Here is a 26,841-nt window from a genome sequence, read left to right on the forward strand (position 1 = left end):
CGGACAGTGACACGTCCTGCAGCGGTTCGAAAGGAGCCTCCTGTAAGGCCCCAAGAACCAGGTTAAGGTCCCATGATTCCAATGGCCTTCTATAAGAAGGCGCCACAAGGGAAACTCCCAGAATGAGCGTCTTGAACTGAAGTTTGGTGGCAATTATGCGTAAAAGTATTGACAAGGCCGAACTTTGGCCCTTGAGCGAACTAAGCGTGAGGCTTGATTTTAATTCAGATTGAAGGAATTCCAATATGGCTGGAATGAAGAAACACCAGAGGTGATCGACCATGATCCTTGCACCGCGAAAAAAGGTTTTGCCAGGTGCGGTAATAGATGTGCATGGACACAGGCTTCCTAGCGCTAATCATGGTGGAAATCACGTCGTGAGAGAACTGAGCCTGTGGTAAAAACCAGGATTCAACGGCCACGCCATCGAAGACAGGACCTCGGAGTTCTGGTGGAAACTCGGGCCCTGCGAAAGGAGATCCATGCGATCTGGAAGTCGCCAGGAGACGTCGGCGACCAGTTGTATTAGTTCTGCACACCATGCTCGGCGCGGCCAATCAGGCGCGACTAGGATCACTGGTACTCCCTCCATTCTGATCTTTTTGATGACCCTCGGAAGCAAGGAAAGAGGAGGGGGGGGGGGGGGGAGATGTACGGGAACCGGTGCCATGGCAGAACTAGGGCGTCCGCTCCGATGGCGCAAGGATCTCGTGATCGGGCAACGAACCAAGGAACCTTGTTGTTTAGTCTTGAGGCCATGAGATCCACATCCGGAGTCCCCCAACAATAACAAATCTGCTGAAAGACTTCCGGATGAAGGGACCACTCTCCCGAGGCGATGCCTTGGCGACTGAGAGAATCTGCCGTCCAATTTTCTTCTCGGCCCAATGGAGGATGTGACTCACCGTGCATGGCCATCCTGCTACGGATACCTCCCTGGCGGTTGAAATACGCTACAGCTTTGGCGTTGTTGGATTGGATCCTGATGGGGCAATCTGCGAGGAGATGGTGGAAACTCCGTAGAGCCAATCTGATAGCTCGTATTTCCAAAATGTTGACGGGGAGACGTGACTCTTGGGTCGACCAGCGACCCTTGTGCCGTCTGGTGAGAAAAGACCACACCCCAGTCGAGAAGATTTGCGTCGGTGGTTACTACCAACCATTTTACTGGGAGAAAAGACTTCCCCCGATTCAGGGAGGACATCAGTGTCCACCACCTGAGGGCTTGCCTGACCCACAGGAACAGAAGGATCCGACAATCCAGGGAGAACGGGTTCTTGTTCCAAGCTAACAGCAACGCATGTTGTAAGGAAACGGAGGTGAAACTGTGCCAATGGAACTGCTTCCATCTCTGCCACCATCCTTACGGGAACTCCCATGCTGAAATGAATAGAGCGCGAAACCGGTGGTTAAAGAGTCCGCGCTGCCTAAAGTAAGGCTTGGGCCCTTTCTGGAGGGAGAATGACCAACTCGCAGGAAGTGTCCAAGATCATTCCTAAAAAGGACATCTGCTGAGCCGGTTTTGGGAAAGACGGTTCGAAAATTAAGTTCCAGCCCAGGCGAGAAAGTGTATCACTGTTATGTCCATGGATTCTTCGCAGGCTGGAAGGGACGGGCCCTTGATGAGCAGATCATCCAGATACGGTAACACCGACACTCCCCGCGAGTGGAGAATGGCCATGACAGCCGCCATGACCTTAGTAAAGATCCTGGGGGCGTTGGCGAGTCCGACGGGCAAGGCAAGGAACTGGAAGTGATGCTCGTGAATTGCAAAAAAAAACGCAGGAACTGCTGGTGAGACGGGCAGATCTGGAATGTGAAAGTAAGCGTCCTTGATGTTGATGGATGCTAGGAACTTTTCCTTTTTCCATGAAAGTGACAACTGACCGAAGGGATTCCATTCGGAGTCGCCTTACTTTGACAAACTGATTTAACAGTTTGGGATCCAGTATGAGTCGGATCGTCCCGTCCTTTTTGGGAACCACAAAAAAAGGTTTGAATAAAAACCCATGAACCTCTCGTGATGAGGACCCGGAATGATGACTCCATCCCTTATCAGAGCCTGAACAGCCCGAAGGAAGGCTCTTGTCTTTTCCTTGGGGGATAGGAAAGGAAAAACCGAGTTGGAGGGGAGAAACTTCTATCTTGTATCTGGGGGACACCAACTACCTGACCCACTTGTCGTGGGCAACTGTGAGGCAAGTGTGGCTGAAGGAAAGTAGGCGGCCGCCAACTTTGTCGGTAACTGCCGGAAACCGCAACAAGTCATTGGGTAGATCTATGAGATCTGACTCCCCTAGATCCAGAAGCCCTAGACCTGGGTTTCCATGAGCGGTTAGGTCTGTATGAGTTCTGGGAGCCTCTGTCTCTTCGCGGGGATGACCAGATCTGGAAGAGAAAGTAGAGGAGGACCAACCGGAATTGTTGCGAGAAGGAATTTACTTTTCCCTCCGGTAGTATCAGAAAAGGGCTAGTCCAGTATCTCCCCAAAAGGACGACCCGTTTGAAAGGGGAGAGAAGACAATGCTCTTTTAGATGTGGCATCTGCCCGCCAGCCGCAGAGCCATAGGGCTCTTGTAATGGAGGTCGCATTAGCGGCAGTTTGAGCCGCGCAGTTGGCGGCATCAACAGAAGCATCTACTACAAAGTCCGCTGCGTGAATTATCTGCCTGGCGACAGTGGTTGCCTCCGGAGGAAAAATGGTGCCCTGGAGGGAAGGAAATAAGGCTTCTGCCCAAGCGGCCATTAACTTAGAGACCCAAATTGCACTGAAAGAAGGCAAGATAGTCAATGTGACGATCGGACGAGTTTCTGACTGAGGAACCCTCCGAAACAGATAGGAGCGTTTTAGAAGCAAGACGCGATACAGGAGGGTCCACCGGAGGGGACTGTACCAATCCTTCATTAGGTCTGTATCAATAGGGTATTTAGCCTGAGTAGCCTGTTGCCCTGAGAACCATTTATGTGGCTGGTCCCTATGTTTCTGGACAGCTGGTAAACAACCTACGCCCACGCTTGGTTTTCTTAATGAGATAGCGTGTGCTGGAGCGGGAATATTTTCCTCATCCAACTTCAGAATCCTGTTGACTGATTCTATAAGAGAATCAAGCGAGTCCTGATCAGATGGGGGATTCTGAGGGGCTGACGAGTCAGATTCGAATTCAGAGTCGTGCTCGCTGTGAACCTCAGAAAAAGGCGAGCGAGAAACAGGAGGCGCCGATGCTGAGGCACGAACGTGACTAGGGGACGCGTCATGGGTCAGCTTTCCAGAGACCTGACCATCCCTTGAACGAGGATGGCCCCTGCTGGTGGTTCTGACTTTAAGAGTCCTCCTGGAGGGAGAATATAGCCTGGGTCAGAGACCCCCCTCAGTGGTACTAAGCGCTGGAGGCCCGTCAGCAGCGCGGCGAGGGGCGTTGGAGCGCAGGTCGGGGCGCAGGCCGGGTCACAGTCCATGTATAACTGATTAGTCTGTCCACTGGGTAATGCACACTTGCAAATGGTGCACACAATATAAAAAACGCAGTGTGCTTATTATACGCTCGTTTAGCCTCCTTAGATTGAGGCATAGCGCTCCTGAAAGGGTTAACGGCAGAGTCTGTCTGCACCTGCAGAGAATGTGCCGGGAAGGGGTTAAGCTTTAATCTGAGGGCAGATGCAGCTTACCCACGATCCTGTGCTGTGTCCCCCGGGAGGAATAGCGGTGGTCCTGTGGTGTCACCCGGTATCCGGCTGTCCAGAGCAGGCCTAGCGCTCCTGAATGGGTTAACGGCTGTTGATGGAAAAGGACATGGCCCCAGAGATTAGAATTGCGCGTCTCATAAGAGGGGAGAGGCGCCAAGAGGAGGGGGCGGCGACATTAGCGTAGTCGGCGCTAGTCAAATTGCGGCCTAGTAGGCCGGAAAAAACGAGGACTGAATTTTTGGCCTACCTGTGGTAGGCGTCGGGGGCGGCGCTATTCAAATTGTGGCCTAGTAGTCCGGAAAAGCCAGGGGCTAAATTTCTGGCCTACCCGAGCGCCGGGGTGCGCCGCGATGGGGTGCTGGTGCACCGCCGCTGACGCCAAGTCAGCACTTCTCCCAGGGGTAAGGACCCGACCCCATACCTCCACTCCTGAGCTCAGGCAGGTCGCACTGCGCGTTCCTCCAGCTGCAGGGTCTTTATCCTCCGGGCAATGCAGCAGAGCTGGAGGAGGTCTTAAAGGGATACTGCTCAATCGATCCACCCTGTGGTAGGGGGATCGAGAGCTGTGGGGCTGATTCAGGGCATCGGAAAGCACTGCTCAAGTCCTTCTCCATGCACTCCTGTGCTTCGTTCCTTTTGCGCTAGCCCTCGTATCCGTGGAGTACCGACCATAAGGAAACCATCGTCAGAGGAATCAGCCCCATTCGTCGCAGGAAAGTGTACGTGAAGGGTTACTCCACGTGCTTGCCTGTTGTTGGTTCGGGGGAGAGCGGGCCGTAGAAAGGAACCGTCGCCCCTTTCACTCCGTTAATTAAAAAATAAAAATTTACAGAAAATTCAAAAATAAAATAAAAACGGTGGGGTCTGAAACCAGACCCAAGTGCCTCCTACAAACACTAAGCAAAGAACTGGAGAAATCCCAGCCAGCGAAAGGGTGCATACTGCAGGAGAGGAGCTAACTTTTTTTCTGGTTTACTTAGTGTCCTCCTAGTGGGAGCAGCATAACACCCACTGTCTCTGTATCCTCCAATGAGGCGTAGGAGAAATACAGTAGTTTGTTACATGTATATGTGTGGGTTACTTGGGAAACTCTAGCTATACTACGACTAAGTGTGCAAGTTGCGCTTGAAACGTGTCAGAATTGCTTTCATTTCCATGTGCTGGAATTTTTTAAATTTGATTTCTGAAACAAAAAAAAAATCTTTTTACTTATTTTCCATCCACATGAGAGTGTCGGATTTCTTATGTGAGCGATGCTGTACTGGATCCGTGCACCTGCATCCTAGATGAGCCTGCTGTTTCTCCTGCTTTACTACTAAACTTCTGTGCAGCTATGTGCTGTAACTCTTCCCATGACTTACTGCTTTGCATCTGGTTATCCCAATATAAGAGAGAAAACCTTTCAGAAAGGATTATGCAGGCATTCTGACAGATCTCCAAAGTTAGTCCAACACCCTCAAAGGGTCTGAGAGATAATATATGCAGTTTGTTGTGAAATTTGGTGACAGATCGTAGTTGCAGAAGTTGGTCCAAATAGTTAATTGCTGAGGGTGAAGGGGGTTATCCATTACTCAGACAACCCCTTCTCAATCAGCATGATTCCATCTTTTAAAATCACAACTCTTATACTTGTCTCCGGTGCCAGAACCGTTCCAGCGGTGTCGGCAATACCTCTCCCAACAAGCAAACAGTGTGACATCACGCTAACGCTGCGGCCAATGAGCAGCTGCTTCAGTCTCACCACCTTTGGACAAATCACTTACATCCAGGAGATTGTCCGAAAGGTTCACGTCACATCACATCGTTACAAGACAGCAAGGAAATACAGTACCGACACCGGAGGAGAGAATAAGTGTTATTTTAGAAAAGGGAGAACATACGAATTGAGAAGGGGTTAGCCAAGTAGTGGACAACCACTTTAAAGTCTTTACCAAGGGGATATTTTGTCTCACAGGATGCACTGGAGGCATGTCTTTGAGCTGCTCTGCATAATTACTGTGTGATCACCAACCCCTTAGAAAAAAGGATAGAAAAGATTATAAATAAGGCCCACATCTCTGAAAACACATGGCAAATTTAAATAAAAAAGGAGTAAATTAAGAGCAAACACTGGCCACTTATGCTCTGTTAACAGGTCCCCTTTAAGCTGCTCTGTATTATTGCCTAATGTAAGAAAACAAGCTAATACGGAGATAATAGCTGCAAACTGTTAGAATGTACAAACTCCATCCATAAAAACATACTTTAGATGGAAGTTTTCCATTAGAAAAGGGGATTACCAATTGACAGAAAACAGTGGGACTAGAGAAACAATGGCAAGAACTGGTGGACTTTTCTGCACTTACAGGCTGCCTAAGCCCGAGCGGTGACAGCACAGATGCCGGCCCACAGCTGGAAGCATCTGCAAAGCGGAGCACATCTGTGTAGATTGCCATCTTGTGTGGTAAATTGGCCTCTGCAGCTGGTTTCTATTCATTTTCATTTCACTCAAATTCTATAGCAAAATCCTGGAAGATTCACGGCCCCCTCCAGTGAAATATTTATTTAACAGATTTCTTCAGAATAATGCATAGCGTGACGCACGTCTTCATTTATCTGTATAAAAAAATGCATTATAAAGCCGTATTTCCCTCCTAGATATAGAAAAAAAAAACAGCACAAAACCTGAATTTAAATGTCAGCTAATCCTCTCTTAGTGACATCAGAATACACATTAGAGAAGATTACGATGAAAGTTTATCTGAAAAGATCCTTTGTGATCCGCATGGGAAACGGCTTAATGAAAGAGGAAGAATAAAGGATAAGAAGAATTGTTAGGTAGGTACCCTGCAGCAAGAGCTAAGCCTTTTCACACAAATAAAACATGGAAAGACAGGGCAAAGATCTATAGCTTAAGCCACAGGTTTATCTGAGGACAAATCGAAAAAGCCAATTCCAAACAACAGTAGTTCTAGATTTAAAAAAAAAAATGCATTACCCCCTTAGAGTTATTCTTTTATACACCATCGTAGACTGATGTGGATTATTAGATAGAAGAGATTCTTCCCTGATATTACCAGCTCTTAATATTCGGTACACACTTTCTGTTAATGGAGGTATTCACACTAGAAAAATAGATCACATTCAGTTTCAGTCTAAATATATATGTGGAAGTTTGTCTATTCAGATGCACACAGACCCAATGTAGTCAGTGCATATGGTTTATTTTACACATGGACTAATGGGGTCTGAGGGAAAAAAAAATAAAAAAAAATTGCAGCTTGCAACTCTTCGATTCACAGATGAAAATAATGCATCCGATTTAAAAAGACAGCACCCACTAGCAATGGGCTGACCCAATTTCCAATGTGGACCCGGCATCACTCAGGACATCTGAAGTAGCAGATGGCAATTGTGTACATGGCATTCGAGCCTTTCACTTGCGCAGTACACTCCAATTGAGTCTGATGGCAGGCCCTTAGGATCCCATAGCAACTAAAAAAAAAATCAGATTGCACAGTACACCCTCTGTGAATCTTTTCTATACTGCACGTAAATAATAAAGAGGTATGTGATAGTTACTATCCTGTTGAAGGTTAAAAGCGTGCGCCTTTGTCCTCCATCAGGTGAATATGGGCTTATGAATCTCTCTGAAGTACACAGAGGTTTTTTCACTATATAGGTTAAATGCAATCTGTCAGAAGGATTTCTTCCGCCATACTATATAATTCCACAGCTTGCAAAGATAAGTAATACATTTACCTGCACAGTCCGTTCCTCCATTACCGAGAAATCTGTGTTTGAATTCATATGCAACTGAGGCTTAAGTGCTTTGGAGTGTGGAAGCACTTTCTCAATCCTCCATCACTTTAGCTCTATTCCTCACCCAGTGCCGCCTCCTCCTGCTTGACTGACACTTGCTTTCAAAGAAGTCAGACAGCTGTGAATAGAGGTGGAGTGACAGAGGCCTCAGATCTACAATAGTTCTTCAGTCTCATTTGCATATCAATTCAAACACAGATTTCTCAATAACAGAGGAATGGACAGGCCATGTAACGTGATGAACTTTATTTGTGCATGTAGATCTTTCAAATAGTTTGGGGGTAGGATCCTGTTTGACAGATTTCCTTTGCGAGAAGATGCTCTTAATTCATTGCATCTTCTCAGTGCCGTGCAGCTCACCAGAAACGCTACTCTAGTCAGAAACTGGTGTAACATTTCTAGTGTGAGTTAAGCCACTTAAGTGGTGTAATTTTTGATGAATTAGGTGGGCAGGCTCTTCTCTGCTGTGCAGAGGCATGCTAGGTGGGTCTTGTAACAGCCTAATATGGCACGCTGTGCTTCTGGAGGTTGCAGAGGGTTTATTAAAAAAGGGATAGCATTGCAGAAAGCTTACTTGCAAAAGTCATGTCCAAAGCCACTTTTCATGGCTATCTGCTACACTTGGTGCTAATTCACTGAGCTAGAAAACAGCAGCCATTCATGGACTGGTGACCCCTTGCCTATGCTTAACAGGAACTGACTTTCTAGTCATTGTGGAGGACAATCAGCAGAAGGTCCCCATGCATTAGAAATTGTCAGATCTCAATGATATACCACAAAATAGCCACTTTAAGAAGCATAATCTGCTGTGTTATAAAAAAACTACTGCACAAGAATGAATAATGTTGGAATCACAAGTGCAGTCTCTTTAAGCCAAAGGTAGCAGCAAAGGCAGACTCAAAAAATGAGGGAAATAGAAAGGACTTCTACCTCTTCCTGTTAGATCCACCTCTGGCATTGGTGGTGGGATCATGGTATGCTTTGATAAGAAGTAATGTTGGCTAAATGTCTACATCCCCCCGAGGAGAGGTGGATATTCACTTGGGGGGGAGTGGGTAGTTGTACAATTAAACACAAATTGTATGGTATTGTACAACAGATTGCTTCCAGGCAATGATAATCATAATTGTTGTGAATTCGCTTTCTGGCCTACCTCTGGTTACTACTGAAGGTAGTGGAGCTGGTCAAATTGACAGAGGGGTTGCGAGTTCTCTTTCTGGGCTCCCTCTGGTGGTTACTGGAGGTAATGGAGCTGATCTGATTAACAGAGGCTTGCCACCTGATAATGAGGACGACAATTGGAGATCTGGGGTTTCAGACTGGGATTTAAGACAGCCGACTCCCTCTATCCCTGCTGGTGATTTTGTTTCTGCCTCCTGAGGTGTAAGTTTCCGGCTCAGTCCCTGCATGTTCAGCTAAGTGTTCATTTGCTATTCTGTTTACATTTGATCTGGTTTTGTCTATCTCAGTTCTGTGTGGGTCAGCCAGCTCCGGCTGGGGCTGTGCTGAATCATCATTCATATGTTACTGCTTGTGCCAGTTTGTTTTTGTCCCTTATTAGATTGGACTCTTTTTGCTCTGCTTTCAGAATATACCAGAGTGCTGATACAGTGGGCGAAGTCGTGTGACTTCAGTATTTTTTTGCATCAGACGTGTTGGACTTTTTTGCAGGGTTTTTTTTGCGTGATTGCAGACAGTGTCTTTCCTTTCCTGTCTAGTCAGTGTGGGCCCCATCGTTTGCTCAGTCTATTTTCCTACCTGCGTTTGTGTTTTCACCGACAATATATGTTTGGGGGCTATCTATTCCTTTGGGGTCTGCTCTGGGGCAGTTTAGATTTCCCCTTTTTTGCTTTAGGCTTGTTTGCTCTCCGGCTGTGCCGAGGCATCTAGGATCATCGTAGGCACGCTCCACGGCTACTTCTAGTTGTGTGGATAGGATCAGGGGTCTGCAATCCGCTTAGTTACCAACCTCTCTGGTTTTCTGTGGCTTAGCTTGGGCTTGCTCTCCTCCTCGGTGACCCAATCATAACATATAATAATCTCTATTTATATAGCGCCAAGATATTCCGCAACGCTTTACAATTTAACAGTTTCAAACACAACAGTCAAAAGTAACAGCTTTAGAAATAATACGATGATTAAAGCAAAATAAGACGGCCCTGCTCGTGAGAGCATACAATCTACATTGAGGTGGGGGAGATACAAAGTACAGGTGTGTATTTAAAATGATGGTCCAGCCATCTTGAGGGAGAGGGGGATAGATGGAGATAGTGAATGGGCTACGCACACACATAAAATGACTAATTAGGGAACGTGATAGGCCGCTCTTAAATGTGTGTTGAGGCAGTGCCTAAAACTGTGCAAGTTGTGGCTGGTCCTAATTTTTTTGGGTAGAGAATTCCAGAGGATTGTCGCAGCGCGAGAGAAGTCTTGGAGTCAGGAGTGGGAGGTACGGATTAGTGCAGAGGTTAGTCGAAAGTCGTTTGCAGAGCGCAGAGCGGTCGGTTAGGTCGATAAGACAGAAATGAGGGAGGAGATGTAAGGGGATGCCGCAATGTGGAGAGCTTTGTGGGTGAGAGCAAGTACTTTGAATTGGATCCTGTAGTGAATGGGCAGCCAGTGTAACGACTAGCGAAGAGTGGACGCATCCGAGTAGCAATTGGCCAGATGGATGACCCTTGCTGCAGCATTAAGAATGGACTGGAGAGGGGAAAGTCGAGCGATGGGGAGACCAATTAATAAAGCATTACAGTAGTCCTGGCGGGAGTGGATCAAGGCGACAGTGAGGGTTTTTGCTGTTTCCACAGTGAGAAAAGGGTGGATTCTTGAGATGTTCTTTAGGTGTAAGCGACAAGAGCGGGCAAGAGATTGTATATGGGAGGTGAAGGAGAGATTGGTGTCAAACATAATACCCAGACAGCGCGCCTGCTACCAGGGTGTTATTATGATGCCACTCACGGAGAGGGAAATGTCAGATTTAGGGAGGTTGGTAGACGGCGGGAGTAGAAGTAGTTCAGTTTTGGAAAGGTTGAGTTTAAGATAGAGAGCAAACATGATGTTGGAGACTGTGGACAGAATCACTGGCGTTCTGTAGTACAGCAGTGTTAAGGTCAGGGGATGACGTGTATAGTTGTGTGTCATCAGCATAAAGATGGTACTGAAAGCCAAATCTGCTCACGCTCTCTCCAATTGGGGCCGTGTAGCGAGAGAAGAGAAGGGGACCCAAGGACTGAGCCGTGAAGTACCCCGACAGCGAGAGGAAGAGATGAAGTGGAGCCAGCGAATAAAACACTGAAGGAGCGGTCAGAAAGATAGGAGGAGAACCAGGAGAGAGCAGTGTCCTTAATGCCTAATGACTGGAGCCTAGAGAGGAGATGGTGGTCAAGAGTATTGAAAGCTGCAGAAAGGTCTAGGAGAATGAGCAGAGAGTGGTCACCGTTACATTTTGCTGTCAGAAGGTCATTGGTCACTTTGATGAGTGCAGTTTCTATCGAATGCAGAGGGTGGAAACCGGACTATGATGGGTCTTGGAGGTAGTGAGTGGAGAGGTAATGGGTAAGACGGGAGAAAAATCAGTCGCTCCAAGAGTTTAGAGATGAAGGGGAGATTGGAGACTAGTCTGTAGTTGTTTGTGCAGGATGGGTTGAGAGTGGATTTCTTTAATAATGGAGTAATGATAGAGTGTTTGAAGGAGGAGGGGAAAATGCCCGAGGAGAGGGAGAGGTTAAAGATTGTAGTTAGGCGAGTTGTGACGACTGGAGAGAAAGACTGGAGGAGATGTGAGGGAATGGGGTCAGTAGTGCATGTAGTCGGACGAGAAGAAGAAAGGAGCCTGGAGACAACTTCTTCTGTGATGGCATCAAATGTGGAGAGTGAGCCAGGGGAAATGCAGGGAGGGATGGGAGTCATTGCACTTGGTGGCTGGGAGCGGATTTCCTGACGGATATTATCAATTTTCTCCATAAAGTGGGAGGCCAGGTCATCAGCACAAATGTCTGTGATAGGGGCTTGTGCTTTCAGCCTGAGGAGTGAGTGAAAGGTATCAAAAGGTTTCTTGGGGTTGCTGGACAGTAAGGAGATCAGGGTGGTGAAGTAGGTCTGTTTTTCAAGGTGAAGGTCAGAATTATAGGTTCTTAACATGAATTTGAAGTGGATGAAGTCTTCTGGTGTTCGATTTTTCCTCCATAAGCATTCAGCACACCTAGAGCATCGCTGGAAAAGTCGAGTTTGCGATGTCAGCCAGGGCTGTTTTACTCTGTGCTTGGAGGTTTTGCGGGTGAGGGGAGCTACTTGGTCAAGGGTGCTTCTAAGAGTGTAGTGATGTACAGCAAGATCAGGACAGGAAAAAGAAGAGATTGGGGACAATGATGAGTGCAGGGGAGTCTGCAAGTGTATGAGGGTTAATGGCTTGTAGATTTCTGAATGTGTGGTAGGTAGGAGTGTGCTGTGGTGGGCGAGGATGTGTGATTGTGAAGGAGAGAATGTTGTGGTCAGAGAGGGGAACCGGTGAGTTATCTAGGTAGGAGATTGTACAGAGCTGGACAAAGATCAGGTCAAGGGTGTTACTGTCTGTGTGTCTCGGAGGATGAGGCAAAAAAATAAATAAAAACACAAGTAATGAATTACATGGACAAAAAACCTTGTACTCCCATGAGTTATGAAAAGTAAAATTATGTAGAATATTTCCTAATCAATTTGAATTATGTTGGAGAGAATATAGCCAAAAAGGAGTTGATTAATAGGCATGAGCGAGTGATGCCTAACAACAGGCATTCCTCACATGTTTTCAGGCTGTCTAGCAGCCGCAAATCATGCAGCTGCGTCAACAAAAACAATCTCCGAGCACGCCAAAATACTCGGGGCCACCCGAGCAAAGAGTATACTGGCTCATCACTATTGATTAACAAAATATGCAACATAGATATTCCTCCTACTCCTCAATTAGCCATCCTGTCTCTGGGAATAGATGATTTTCCACTTAATGATCTACAATAATACAAATTTTCTTGGTAACAAGCTGTTATTGTCTAAATGGAAACAAACATGTATTCCCCTCAATTACAGAAGTTATAGACAGAATTATGAACAATAATATGTTTGAATATACATATGCAATCATAAATAACTCATTATCAAGTTACGACTTGAAATGGTCCATATGGAACGCGATATGTCCTTATAAATAAAACATGATCAAAATAAGTATAGTGGGAATCTATACCATTTATTGTTTATTGAATAGACTTTAAATTGTTTTTTTTCTGCAATTTTGTTATATAAGGTGCAAAAGGTTCAGTAGACCTTTTATGCATATGTATTTATTTATGTTCCCATGTCCCTTCTATCTGCATTCTGTTTCTTCCTTCCCCTTTCCTCACATTTTTCTTGTTTCATATACTATTTCTATGTATATTTCCTTATGTGTGCATTGTAACTCTTCCCTATAAAATTAATAAAAATAACTTGAAGAGAAAAGCAAAATTATGGTTTGTCATACGTATGCAGCGCTAAATCCCTATGGTATCTGTATATTAACATACATAGGGTGTAGAGAGGCTGGGCCTTTATGCCAGTCTGCTGGTTCCCATTGCAGAATAAAGTCACAGCTAATGTGGCCTGTCCTCAATCAACAGAAACAGGTTATTTGACTTGGCTGTTTTTTTTTTTGCATAATTTAAAGAGACCTTGAGAACTAATGTAATTCACTTGCATAAAGGCAATGTTTCACCAACATTCATTAGTTACAATATAAATAATCCTAATATGGGACAAGAAGGAATTCAGCAAAGGACCAAATTTAAACCGCAAGCTTGATCAGCTCTCATTTTCAAGAGCTCACTTACCTGGGCAGAGTTTACCCAGATATTCTACAGTACATTTAGATTTTTACTAAATATAGAGTTGGACTTCGCTACTTTCTACCGAGATCTAAACTTGCTTCTCACAGAATAAAGCTGGAGTCACACATAGCGACTTACCAGCGAGACCGACACCGATATCAAGGTGTCAGGATCGCTGGTAAGTCGCTATGTGATCGCTGGTGAGCTGTCACACAGACAGCTTCACCAGCGATTAGCACAGTGATGCCGAGCGCCCGGCATCGCTTGCCATCCCTGTAAAAAATAGAATTAAAATAAAAAATATGACCGAGAATGAACGCGAGAGTCACGGTCTCGCGGGAGCGCGAAGTCTTGCGGTCATTCGTGCAAAGGATCACTGGGACCGGAGCGTGGAGAGAGGAATGCTGCACGGGACGTCGGAAGGTGAGAATAACAATATTTTTTATTTTAATTCTATTTTTTACAGCTGATCGCTGGTCTCCCACCTGTCACACGCAGCGATGCGTGCTGGCCAGCGGGAGACCAGCAACAAAAAATATGCCCAGAGGTTTCTTACAGCGATCAGCGATACCGGCAGGGGGGCAGCTCGCTGATCGCTGTCACACACAGCGATCTCGCTGGTGAGATCGCTGTTACGTCACATAAGTTGTGACTCAGCAGCGATATCGCTAGCGAGATTGCTGTGTGTGACTCCCGCTTAAGAAAATGGAGCTGAAGTTACACTTATATACAAACCTTAACACTCCTCTACATGCGGATAAAAGGAAACCTTGACAAAACGCTGCACTGATGTCAAGTAAAAAGTACATTGGCATCATTACCTCCAGTGCATAGCTCAATTGACATTTTTGGATTTAACAGAGATTTGGGCAACATTCCCTGGAAGGAATCTTTCTGGCATAACTTACTTCTCCTCGGGTTTGTCAGAAGGTTCATCCTCCTTAAGAGTAACTTCCAATGGCTTCTGATCTTCTTCCTGCAAAGAAGGAAATCATAAGAGAAGGGTTTGACTGTTTGGTGAACAAGAGAGCAAAAAAAAAAAAAAAAAAAAAAAAAAAAAAAGAGAGAACCTGCCAGCCTGTCACCAGTTGTTGCTCTTATTTTATCACTGCAGCTAACTGTGTGCATTTTTTTTTTAAACCTGCCATACAGTTAGAGAAGTGGACCTTTTTATTTAATGCAAAATTTTTAGTCTTTAAAAGGGAGCGAGGCTCACACAGTAACTATGCTGAGCAGCCTAAAGACATGAAATGAGAGGCTTTTGTGACACGATAACAAACAGCACTAAATAAAAAAGACACCACATCTCTGCAAACGTATAATGGATTTAAATGAAGTGAAAAGTGGTATACTCCGCTTAGCAGTGGGAATAAAGTAAAAGCAAAACTCTGCCACTCTTTACCTAATGTCAGGACCTTTTTAACCCCTTTCTGAACTTGGACGGTATAGTACGCCCGAGGTCAGATCCTCCGCTTTCATAAAGGGCTCCGGCGGTGAGCCCTCATCAAAGCGGGACTTGCAGCTGTTTTGAACAGCTGACATGTGCCTGCAATAGCCACAGGCAGAATCGCGATCCAACCGCGCCTATTAACTAGTTAAAAACCGCTGTCAAACGCTGGCAGCGGCATTTAACAAGCACTTCCGGCCGCCGGGCCGGAAATACGTGCATCGCCGACCCCCGTCATGTGATCGGGGGTCAGCGATGCGTTGGCTTAACAACCAGAGGTCTCCTTGGTTGTTGATGCCGGATTTCTGTGAGCGCCTCCCGGTGGTCAGCGCTCATGGGATTGCTATAATTCTGCTACATACAGGCGATTTGCTCATCGCCTATATGTAGCAGATCAAGTTGTGGCAGCTTTTAGCCTCCCATAGAGGCTATTGAAGCATGCCAAAAAATGTAAAAAATAAAGTTTTAAAAAAGAAAATAAATAAAAGTTTAAGTCACCCCCCTTTCAAAATAAAACAAACAAACAAAAAAAAAAAAAAATCACACATCGCCTAGTTCAGAATCGCCCGATCAATAAAAAAAAAAAAAGGATTAACCAATCGCTAAACGGCGTAGCGGAAAGAAAATCAAAACGTCAGAATTACATTTTTTTGGTCGCCGCGACACTGCATTACGTGCAATAACGGGCGATCCTTAACAACGTCAGCTAGGCACGCAAAAAATAGGCCCACACCCAACCCCAGATCACGAAAAATGGAGAGGCTACGGGTATCAAAAAATGATGCAAATGCTTTGTTGTTTTTTTTTCACCACTCAGACAAAAAAGAACCTAGACATGTTTGGAGTCTATGAACTCGTAACGACCTGAAAAATCATAATGGCAGGTCAGTTTTAGCATTTAGTGAACCTAGCAAAAAATTCAAACAAAAAACATGTGTTAGATTGCACTTTTTTTTGCAATTTCACAGCACTTGGATTTTTCCCCCCATTTTCAAGTACACAACATGCTAAAACCAATGATGTCTTTCAAACGTACAACTCGCCCAGCAAAAAAATAAGCCCTCACATGGCCATATTGACGGAAAACTAAAAATGTTATGGCTCTGGGAACAAGGGGAGTGAAAAACGAGAACGCAAAACCGAAAAAAGCTGGGATCATTAAGGAGTTAACTTCTTCACCAGCTTGGCTTTTTCCGTTTTTGAGTTTCCCTTTTTTTGCTCACCTTCTTCCCAGAGCCATAACTTTTTTAATTTTCCAATAATATAGCTATGCGAGGGCTTGCTTTTTGCAGGACGAGTTATACTATTGAACCAAGCCATTGGTTTTATCATATAGTGTACTGGAAAACGGGGGGAAAAAAAAAAAAAAGATTTTTGTGTACTCACTGTAAAATCTCTCTTAGCCTCTAATTGGGGGACACAGAACCATGGTGTTATGCTGCTGTCCACTAGGAGGCGACACTATGCATAATCTGAAAAAGATTAACTATGGCTCCTCCTCTGCAGTATACACCCCTGGACGGCGTCAGCCTTCTCCAGTTTTGTGCAAAAGCATTAGGAGGAACATAACAGAAAACAACATAACCATGCCTGTAAGAAGGCTACTATGTTCAAGCTTAAAGAACAATATGAGAACCCAACCGTAACAACGGCCCGTTAAGGGCAACAGGGTGGGAGCTGTGTCCCCCAATTAGAGGCCAAGAGAAAGAGATTTTACGGTGAGTACACAAAAATCTCCTTTACTCTGTCGCCTCATTGGGGGACACAGAACCATGGGACGTCCCAAAACAGTCCCTGGGTGGGAAGCAATGGACGAATATTGTGCTAGCAGGACCCTAAATTTGGGGCACTACCGCCTGCAGAACCCGTCTACCCAGGCTCGCGTCCGCTGAGGACTGGGTATGAACACTGTAGTGTTTCATAAATGTATGTAGGCTCGTCCAAGTGGCCGCCTTGCACACTTGTTGTGCCGAAGCCTGGTGCCTAATGGCCCAGGAGGCCCCTACCGCCCGTGTAGAGTGTGCCGTGATACCGGCCGGAGGAGGGGAACTGTTAAGTCGGTAGGCCTCATGTATGGTGGACTTGATCCACCTGGCAAGGGTAGCCTTGGAGGCCGACAGGCCCTTGCGACCGCCTTCCGGAAGAATGAAGAGGGAATCAGACCTCCAGAAGGGGGCAGTCATGGACACATAAATCCGCAATGCTCTGACGAGGTCAACAGTATGCAGAGCCTACTCCACCCTATGAACCGGAACAGGACAAAGATGGCAGTGAAATTTCCTCATTGAGGTGAAAGGTGGACACAACCTTCGGAAGGAAGGATGGTACAGTACGGAGGACCACCTTGTCCTGGTGAAACGCTAGGAAAGGCCGTCTGCAGGAAAGTGCTGACAATTCTGACACCCTGCATAGCGAGGTGATTGCCACTAGGAAAACCACTTTGTGACAGAATGCAGAGTGGAACTTCTTTAAGGGGTTCGAAGGGTGGTGCCTGCAATGCTGTCAGGACCAGGTTGAGGTCCCACGTTTCCAGTGGACGTCTGTAGGGGGGAACCAATCGGGAAACTCCCTGGAGAAAAGTCCTTACTTGCGGTTTGGTAGCAATGCGCCTTTGAAAAGGCCTGAAAGCGCCGACACCTGGCTCTTAAGTGAGCCTAGGGATAAGTTGGCGTCTAGGCCCGATTGAAGGAAATCTAGTACCTTCGGGAGAGAATAAGGAAGTGGGACCTGTCCGTGAGATTCGCACCAGGAAAAGAAAGTTCTCCAGGTACGATAATAAATCTTGGCGGAAGCTGGTTTCCTTGCCCTGATCATGGTGGCAATGACCTCTGGTGAGAACCCTGCCTGGGTTAGAATCCAGGGCCATGCCGTCAAATTGAGAGCCCCTAAATTCTGATGGTAGAACGGACCTTGTGACAGAAGGTTGTGACGTTTGGGAAGACGCCAGGGGGCGTCTGCTGTAAAGATTTCCGATGTCGGCGTACCATGTACGTCTGGGCCAGTCCGGCGCGATCAGGATGGTTGGAACTCCCTCCTGTTTGATCTTTCTTACGACTCTGGAGATCAGTGGGAGAGGTCGAAAGATGTACAGGAGCTGGAACTGGGTCCAGTCCTGAACCAGGGCATCAGCTCCAAGCGACCGCGGGTCGTGTCCTGGCCATGAAAATCGGGGACCTTGGCATTGAGATGGGATGCCATTAGGTCCACATCCGGCGGTTCCCCAGCGTTGACATATCTGGTAAAAAATTTCAGGGTGAAGAGACCACTCCCCCGAGTTCATTCCTTGCCTGCTGAGGAAGTCGGCTTCCCAGTTTTCCACACCCGGAATGTGGACCGCAGAGAGTACCGACCTCGTGTCTTCCGCCCAGTGGAGGATATATGTGCTACTTCTCTCATCGCCTGGGCACTGCAGGTCCCGCCTTGGTGATTCACATATGCCACCGCTGTGGCATTGTCCGACTGAATCCGTATGTGAGAGGCGGCCAGCAGGTGATGAAAGGTTCTCAGTGCCAGGAAGATGGCTCGAATTTCCAGGATATTGATGGGCAAGGTCGCTTCCATTGGTGACCACTTGCCTTGTGCCCTGTGATGTAGATGCACCGCTCCCCAACCTGTCAGGCTTGCATCGGTGGTCAGGACCTTCCATTGACCTGAAAGAAAAGGTTTTCCTCTTGCAAGCGAAGTTGGCATGATCCACCAATGTAGGGACCTCCTGGTTGACGATGTCAACCGGAACTCCCTGTCGAGGGAGAAGGGGTTCCTGTCCCAAGATCTGAGGATGGCTAGTTGAAGAGGCCTGAGGTGAAACTGGGCAAATGTCACTCCCTCCATTGCTGCTGCCATCCTGCCGAGGACTCTCATGGCAAACCGGAGAGATCGGGGAGGATTGCGGAGGAGTGTGCGATCTCCCAGACGGAGGGCCAGTGTTTTGTTCTTGGGAAGGAGCACCAGACCCCTGGAGGTGTCGAATAGCATCCCCACGAAAGTTAGAGTCTGACTCGGGGTAGTCGATTTTTGTAGGTTGACTAACCATCCCAGACAACTCAGTGTGTCGATTGTGATTGAGACACTGACCTCACAGTCCTTGAGGGTGGCAGACTTGATGAGAAGGTCGTCCAGGTACGGAACGAATAGAATGCCTCTGGAGTGTAGAACGTCCATGGTGGCTGCCATGACCTTGGTAAACGTTCTTGGAGCCGTGGCGAGTCCGAACGGGAGAGCGACAAACTGGTAGTGGTCTTGGTTGACCGCGAACCTGAGAAACCTTTGAAGGGCGTGAGCAATTGGTATGTGCAGATATGCGTCTTGTATGTCTATGGAGGCAAGGTATTCTCCCTGCTCCATGGATGCTATGATGGACCGGAGGAACTCCATGCGAAAATGACGGACCCGTACAAAATTTGTTGCTGTTTTAGGTCTAGTATTGGCCAGACGCTGCCTCCTTTCTTGGGAACTACAAATAGATTGGAGTAGAACCCTCGTAATCTTTCATTCGCGGGTACCGGTACTACGACTCCTGCTTGAAGGAGAGAGGAGACCGCTTGGTGGAAGGCACGAGCTATGTTTGGTGGTGTTGGTGGAGTAGAGAGGAAGAACCGATTCGGTGGAGTGGAAGTGAACTCTATCTTGTATCCGGAAGACACCATTTCCCTGACCCACCTGTCTTCTGTAATAGGCAGCCAGACTTGCTGAAAGAGTAGAAGTCGCCCGCCTACTGGTGGGATGTCTTCCGGAGTTCGTGAGTCATGATGAAGCGAAGTTCTGAGGTATTCCTCCCTTGGGTTTCGCTTGGCCTGCTTTCGGCTGCCAAGTCCTGTCCGGTCTCTGCGCCGTCCGTGGATTGTCTCTGCGTGGAGAGCGGTTACGATTTTGCGCTCGGCGCGAGACGGACCAGCCCGAAGAGTTCAGAAAGGATCGGAATCGTGTTTGGTTTCGCCGTTTAAACGTGCGTTTAGGTTTCAGTTGAGGGAGAGAGGTACTCTTACCCCCAGTGGCATTGGATATTATTGTGTCCAACTTTTCGCCGAAAAGCCTTCCACTAAGTTAGGGAAGATGCGTGAGGGACTTCTTCGAGGCCGCATCTGCTTTCCATTCCCGCAGCCAGAGGATACGCCGAATCGTAATAGCGTTTGCTGCTATCCCCGCTAGACCTCTTGCTGAGTCTAGGGCTGCATGAAGCATGTAGTCTGCTACAACTGCTATTTGAACCGCTTGGTCCGAGAGTCCGGGATTTGAAGGTTGAAGACCCTCCTGCAGTTTTTTGGCCCAAGCCAGGATGGCCTTGGCCGCCCCAACTGAAGCGAACGCAGGGGCCAGGGAGGCCCCTGCCGCCTCGAAAATGGAACGAGCCATGCGTTCTACTTGGCGGTCTGCTGCGTCCCTGAGGGTTGAGCTATCTGGCAGTGAGAGTAGGGTCTGTGCTGCTAGTCTAGATACCGGGGGGTCCACTTCGGGTGGATCTGTCCACACTTTGGTGTCCTTCTGTGAGAAGGGGTACTTCGCTTCCAAATATTTGCGATTGGCAAATTTTTTCTCAGGCTGCGAAAACTGCTTAGTAAGTATCGTTTGAAACTCATGCTGATTAAGGAAGACCTTAGGCGGTTTCAGAACACTTTCAAAGCAAATCTTATGTTCTGGGGCTTCCGGGGCTGCATCTGAAATTTCCAGTACCCGATGGATGGCAGAAATTATGTCCTCAACTAGCGCTGTATTGCTAGGGGGACAAGGTACCACGGACCTCTCCGTTTCGTTGTCTGAGTCGGAGTCACAGATGCGTTCCGAATCCTGTGTATCGCGAAGGCATTCCCTGATGGGCGATCTGGGGCGGAGTTCTTCTGTGGTAGGGGGATCTCTGTGGAGAACTGCCTTGTCTGTTTCTGACAGGGGACTGGTGACCTGGAATGACGGTGTCCCTCCCTGGAGGGGGATGACCGTGTGCTATAGGACAACGCAGGTGATCGCGACCAGTGGGTCCGCTTACGTCTGTGAGTGTCGGAAACAGCATGTTCCAGGGACAAGCTGTCCGTTTGCTGGGTAACGTTCATAGCCGAGCCACGACCCTGCAGAGCTTGCAGCAATGTAGCGGTTAAGTTATCTATGGACTTTGTCATAGACTGCGACATCTGAGTAACCCATTCCGGCGTGGTATCCAATACTGAAGCGTTGGTAGGGACTCCCTGGGGTTCTGACCCAGAGTTCTGGATGCAATCTCGGCAGTGCGGATACGTGCTGCCACTGGGGAGAGTGGTTTTGCAGGCTGTGCAGAATGCATAGAAACAGTCCTGCCTGGTTTTCTTTCTTGAGCCTGGCATAGTGTACAGAGGCTGGCTATCAGGGATCCTACAGGGGTGGCTACGCAGAGGAAACCCACAGAAAGTCTTATAGGTAATATGGATTCACAGCCAAGTTGAGAGAACCAAGCTGTGATCTTACCCCACCAGTGTGCTCCCAGGTCCAGCGCCGACCAATCACAGTTCTGTGCCCCCCGGAGACTGCTGTGGTTCTCCTTCTTGCTGTATGCGTCCGTTGTGGAATATGGCCTGCAGCCAAAAAGATGGCCACTGGGACGCTGAGGAGAGGAAGGAGGGGGGGGAGAGCTGAAAAGGACGCGCTGGGCTATGCAAAAACGCGCCCTTTCTGCCTCGATTCGCCCCTTCCATGACACTATAGTGTCATCTTAGTCATCCGGGGGGCGGGCCGGGGGGGCGGAGAAAAGGCGACGGCTTCAGCTAGGCCGAAGCCGCGGTCTCAAGTAGAGATCTGATGCCCAGAAGGGCTCCAGGGTGGCGAGGTAGTCCGGGAGGGGGTCGGATCTGCACCATACCCCCCCAGAATGGGCGACTGGCTAGCAGTGGGGGCAGCAGGGGTAGCGGTTCTTGAGTCCCTGTGAAGCGCTATGGGGCCGCTGCTGCAGAGACAGGGGCGCAGAGAGCCCTGTCTCGGCTGTGCCATGTCTGCCTGCACTCTCCCCCGGCCCCAGCAGGATGCCACAGCTGGTCTGGGGTCCCTGGTGCAGACTGTTACCATTCACCGACCCTACCTGAGGTGTCTCAACCTAATGCCCCCTGAGGGGGATTAGGGAGGGTGCGTCTGTCATCGTCAGGGGGTCTTCATCCTTGCCTCGACCTCAACCTAGACCCCAAAGGGGTTGGGGAAAGAGGGGGGTCTCAACTTCGGACCAGTACCCGAGGGACTGGGGAAGGAGCGACATGGGGAATAGCCGTCTCCACTTCAACTGGGCACCCCTAAAAAGGGGGCCAAGGAAGGAGCCATGCCAGGAGTCTCGCTAGAGACCCACTTTTCTTCATCTGTATTCCGGACGAAAAAACGGAAAGAAAGGAAGAATAGAGAAAAAAAAAAAAAGAGGTGTGCCTCTTTGCGACAGTAAGCAAAAACTGGAGAAGGCTGACGTCGTCCAGGGGTGTATACTGCAGAGGAGGAGCCATAGTTAATCTTTTTCAGATTATGCATAGTGTCGCCTCCTAGTGAACAGCAGCATAACACCCATGGTTCTGTGTCCCCCAATGAGGCGACAGAGTAAGTTCAAATTTCTGCGAATTTGCAACAAAAAAAAAGTGGAATCCCCCAATTCTTTTTTGGGGTTTTCATTACTAAATGCTAAAACTGACCTGCCATTATGATTCACCAGGTCATTATGCGTTCGTAGATACCAAATATGTCTAGGTTCTTTTTTCACTGGTGAAAAGTCCAAAAGTTTGTTAAAAAAAAAGTGTCACCATTTTCCGAGACCCCTAGCTGCTCCATTTTTTGTGATCTGGGACAGGGTGAGGGCTTATTTTTTTACATGCCATTTTGGTGCAGATACAATATTTTGATCCAAATCACATACCATAGAAGAAAAGCAGGACAAAGACACAGCTGTATGACCTCGGATTAATGCAGAGGTCTCAAACACGTGGCCCGCGGGCCGCATGCGGCCCCTGAGGCAGTCATCTGTGGCCCGCAGTGCACCACATGTCTCACTCCCTGAGGTAGGTGGAAGGCACGCATTCAGGAGAGCGTGATGGCTGTTCTGTGTGCACAAGACCTAGGATGAGGTCACAGGAGGGGGAGGAGTCAGGGGTCACATGATAAGGGGACTCAGTGTATGCAGTACGCTGTCTGTGCTGGTAGTCATGGTAAGTTTATGTGTGGGTTTAGAAGGGGTTTACAGGGTGGATGCAGCGGAGCCGCGTGTGCACGAGGTGTACGGAGCGGAGCCGCATGTGCACGAGGTGTACGGAGCGGAGCCGCGCGTGCACGAGGTGTATTAAGTTTAAAAGGAATGTGGCCCGCCAGCTCTATTTTTTTTTTTATGTGCGGCCCATTTACTCTGCAGAGTTTGAGACCCCTGGGTCAGTGAAGCTGCACACACTTCAGGGAATACGGGTGCCACTTCCAAGGAAAATAGTCTGTATATCAATAGAGAAGAAAGCAGATAGGCACAATCCATTTTGTGCAAAAAAATATCCTTTATTGTGGCATCATATCAACAGCAGGCAGATAAAACGATGGAGCAAATAAAGACGACGATCGTTTCGCGCTTACATTGCGCTTCAACAGGTCATGGACAATATTTTGATCACACGTTATTGCATTTTAATGCAATGTAGCAGTGACAAAAAAAAACAAAAAACACAATTCTGGCGCTTTGATTTTTTTTCTCGTTACACCGTTTACAAATTAGGCTATACTGAACTCCGGGATACCAAATATCTGTATTTTTTTTTATTGTTTTATTCTGAATAAGGCGAATGGGGGGGGGGGGGGGGGGGCGATTTAAACTTTTATTCTTTTTTGATTTTTAAAAACTTTTCCCCTCCTCTACTTTTTACTAGCGTCATTAATTTTCATGGGAGACAAGAAGCTGCGACCATATCAGGGATGCAGCTGTGCTGTGTCTAGCTAAAAATGATCATCTGTCATGTCATAGCTATCCGGCAATGAAATCCACAAGGTCTCCTGCAGACCCCGGGTTGTCATGCCAACCCATCAGCGCAACCCATCAGCGCAACCCATCAGCGACCTGCGGTCATGTGACATGGGCGGCGTTTGTCAGAGATTGACAGTGGCATTTAACATGTTAACAGTCGTGGGTGGATCACAATTCCACCAGCGGCTGTTAGAGGCACATGTCAGCTGACATGCCAGAAAAGTTGCAAGCCCATCGCCGTTGCCTGTAGCAAAGGTGACCTTGGACATACCTATAGGTCCAAGGTCGCAAAGGGGTTAAACTGCTGTCATTGCCTGATGTTGGAAAATGAGTTAATATGGAGTTATCTTTAACAGGGAAACATTCATGCAAAAAAAACAAAACAAAAAAAAGACACTTAATCTGCAGATATGGGGTTAATCTGCAGGTTAATAGCGTTCTAAAGCTGTATGGCCAGTGAACTAGAAGCCCAGCTACCAGGAGGAAAATACCTCAATTCCTCCCAGAAGCCATCGGCTTTCAGTTATAGAGGTGCAGCTTCAATCACATAGAGTGAATGAAGACTTTCATCACAAACCTGGACAGCCCCTTTAATAAATAGCACCATCACAAATATGGCAGAGAACAGGCATAGAAGTAAAAGGATCTTTAGAAATATCTCTGTTCTGTCCATTCATATATTTGTACATTTACAATACATCAACCTTTAGCTGACTTTTTTCTAAACTAAATAGCCTCAAGTTTGATGACCTGTCCAGCTAATGCAATCTACTGAACACCTTAAATTATCTTAGGCTAGTTTCACACTAGCGTATGGCCAAGGTACGTAGGGCTGCAGACTTCCTTTGTGAAGCTCCGCCCATGGCCGCACCTCCTCCCGTTAGCTCCGCCTACCTCGGCAAGCGGCATGCGTACCCTATCTTTAACATTGGGTACGCAGGCCGTGCTGATGTATGCGGATGCCTCCGCATGCGTCATTTTAACGGTGCGGCGACCGCACCAAAATGCAATACGTTGCATTCGGCTCAGGTCGCCGCACCGTCAAAACAGACAATATAGACAGGTAGTGTGAGTGGAGTTTGTTTTTTGACACATTTACACATTCAGTTTTTGGTGAATGTTTTTCCAGGCAATATGCGCTCGACTGCTAAGAGTCTTCCCTCAGGTATAATGTCAAGCTTGACATTATACCTGAGGAAGACTCTTAGCAGTCGAAATCGGTTGTATTTTATTTTGAATTAAAAATAAAAATCATCCTTGAATCTAAATATCAAGTTCCATCATCATCCTTCAGGAGCGCATATTGCTGGGAAAAACATTCACCAAGTGTTATAGCCTATGAAAGCGCTGTCCAGTGCTCTCACTAATTCCCAGATATTTGCAGCAAACTGAATGGAAAGAGGAATGGAGTGACCCAGGGATTGGATCTACATGCAGTATCTCAAGACACCAAATAGGTGAGTGTATTCACACTGAGTATATACCTTTGGAAACTAACTACTACACTTAGATGCTTGTGCTTCCCATTTTTCTCCCTATAATCCCCTCTTGTTTCATGTACATTCAATATTTGCTCAGTATTTTACCTCAGTATTTAAAAGCCAAAAACAGAAGTGGAACAATCAGAGGAAAAATATAAGAGAAACACGTCACCACTTCTGTATTTTTCACCCACTCCTGGTTTTGGCTTACAAATACTGATGTAAAATACTGACCAAATACTGAATGTAGCATAAAGGTCCCGTCACACCTAGTGACGCTATAACGATCCCGACAGCGATACGACACGACAGGGATCGTTGACGCATCGCTATGTGGTCGCTATTGAGATGTCAGACAGTCCAATCTACCCAACGACGGAGCAACGATCTAGCGTGTCATAGCGACCTTTGTAACGATGTCGGTGGTCGTTGGGACCCTGTCACATTGCATGTTCCATTGACGATTCACACCTCGATGAGGGATGTACTGTGTGAAGCTGTATTTACACAGGCGTGGATTGCGCTCCCTTTCTCACGCCCTCTCAGCTCTGAATGGTGGACGCTACCGCGTCCTGATTGGCCGTGCATTTAAAAGAAGGTGACGTACTAGCACTCCATTTCATTGTTTTCGAACACTTCTTTTGGCTAGCACACCCGAGTAACGGTCATCGGTGTCCTATTTGCGTTCACCGCCTGTTCTAGTAGCGTTCACCGGCTGTCCAAATAGCGTTCACGGGCTGTGATTCCAGATTGACTTACCCAGACGCCAATTCAGTGTTGACGGTATGTATCTTTGGGGTATATTTCGCTCTACTTGAGGGAGGGCTTTGGTTTCATCGCCTATCGTATGGTAAGCCATTTTAGTTGGTGGGTTCATATCTGGCTCGCCCATATGCAATTGAATGCTCAGCAATCTGTGTAAAAGCACGTATACTGCCACGCCCGTTATACGATGGTATGCAATTGCATTTGTTAAAGCCACGCCCGGGTAATAGGGTGGTATGCAATGTAGCATAACCCATAGCTTGTTGTGACTTCTTTATTTTCTAAATTTTAAACATATTTCAACTTTATTTTTTGCAGTTTGCTCCATCATGAACAAGGCGCTGTGTTCGGTTGTGGTGGCTGCCTTGCTGGCTGAGGAAGCTCGCCGTCGTGATGAGGCCCAGACCCTGGAGAGGCGTTCCAAAAGAAAACGTCGAATGTGGACCAGAGAGTGGCTGCAGAGGAGGTCCGAATTGTCGCACATGAAGCTAGTCAGACAGCTGCAGGACAAAAATCCACATGATTTCCGGAACTACCTGCAGATGTCCGAGGAATCGTTTATCTACTTATTGGAGCTAATTTCACCACTTATTGAAAGGAAGGATACAAGAATGCATTCTGCCATCCCCGTAGATGAAAGATTGGCAGTCACGCTGAGATTCCTGGCCACCGGGCGCTCATTTCAGGACCTGCATTTCTCTGCCGCTGTTTCAAGGCCCCTCCTCAGTGTTCTTATTCCGGAGATATGCAGAGCGATTTTCCAGTGTCTACGCAGCTTCATAGATTTTCCTAAAACGGATGAGGATTGGAAACAGATAGCCTCCGATTTCGAGGATCTCTGGCAGTTTCCCAATTGTGGTGGTGCCTTGGACGGGAAACATGTCCGCATCA

General features: G+C 47.3%; 1 protein-coding gene across 3 annotated transcripts in view; it reads right to left on the minus strand.

Annotated features, from left to right (window-relative positions):
• SARNP (SAP domain containing ribonucleoprotein) overlaps nt 1-26,841 on the minus strand; it is a 156,845-nt gene that overhangs the window by 95,983 nt on the left and 34,021 nt on the right. For all 3 annotated transcript variants that reach the window (XM_073552229.1, XM_073552228.1, XM_073552230.1), the window contains exon 4: nt 14,234-14,301. In XM_073552229.1, the coding sequence (XP_073408330.1) occupies nt 14,234-14,301 (68 nt within the window). The remainder of the gene's footprint in view (nt 1-14,233; nt 14,302-26,841) is intronic.

Source organism: Dendrobates tinctorius, unplaced genomic scaffold (assembly GCF_039654945.1).
Source record: "Dendrobates tinctorius isolate UK_male_01 unplaced genomic scaffold, ASM3965494v1 ptg000187l, whole genome shotgun sequence".
Classification (NCBI taxonomy): Eukaryota; Metazoa; Chordata; class Amphibia; order Anura; family Dendrobatidae; genus Dendrobates; species Dendrobates tinctorius.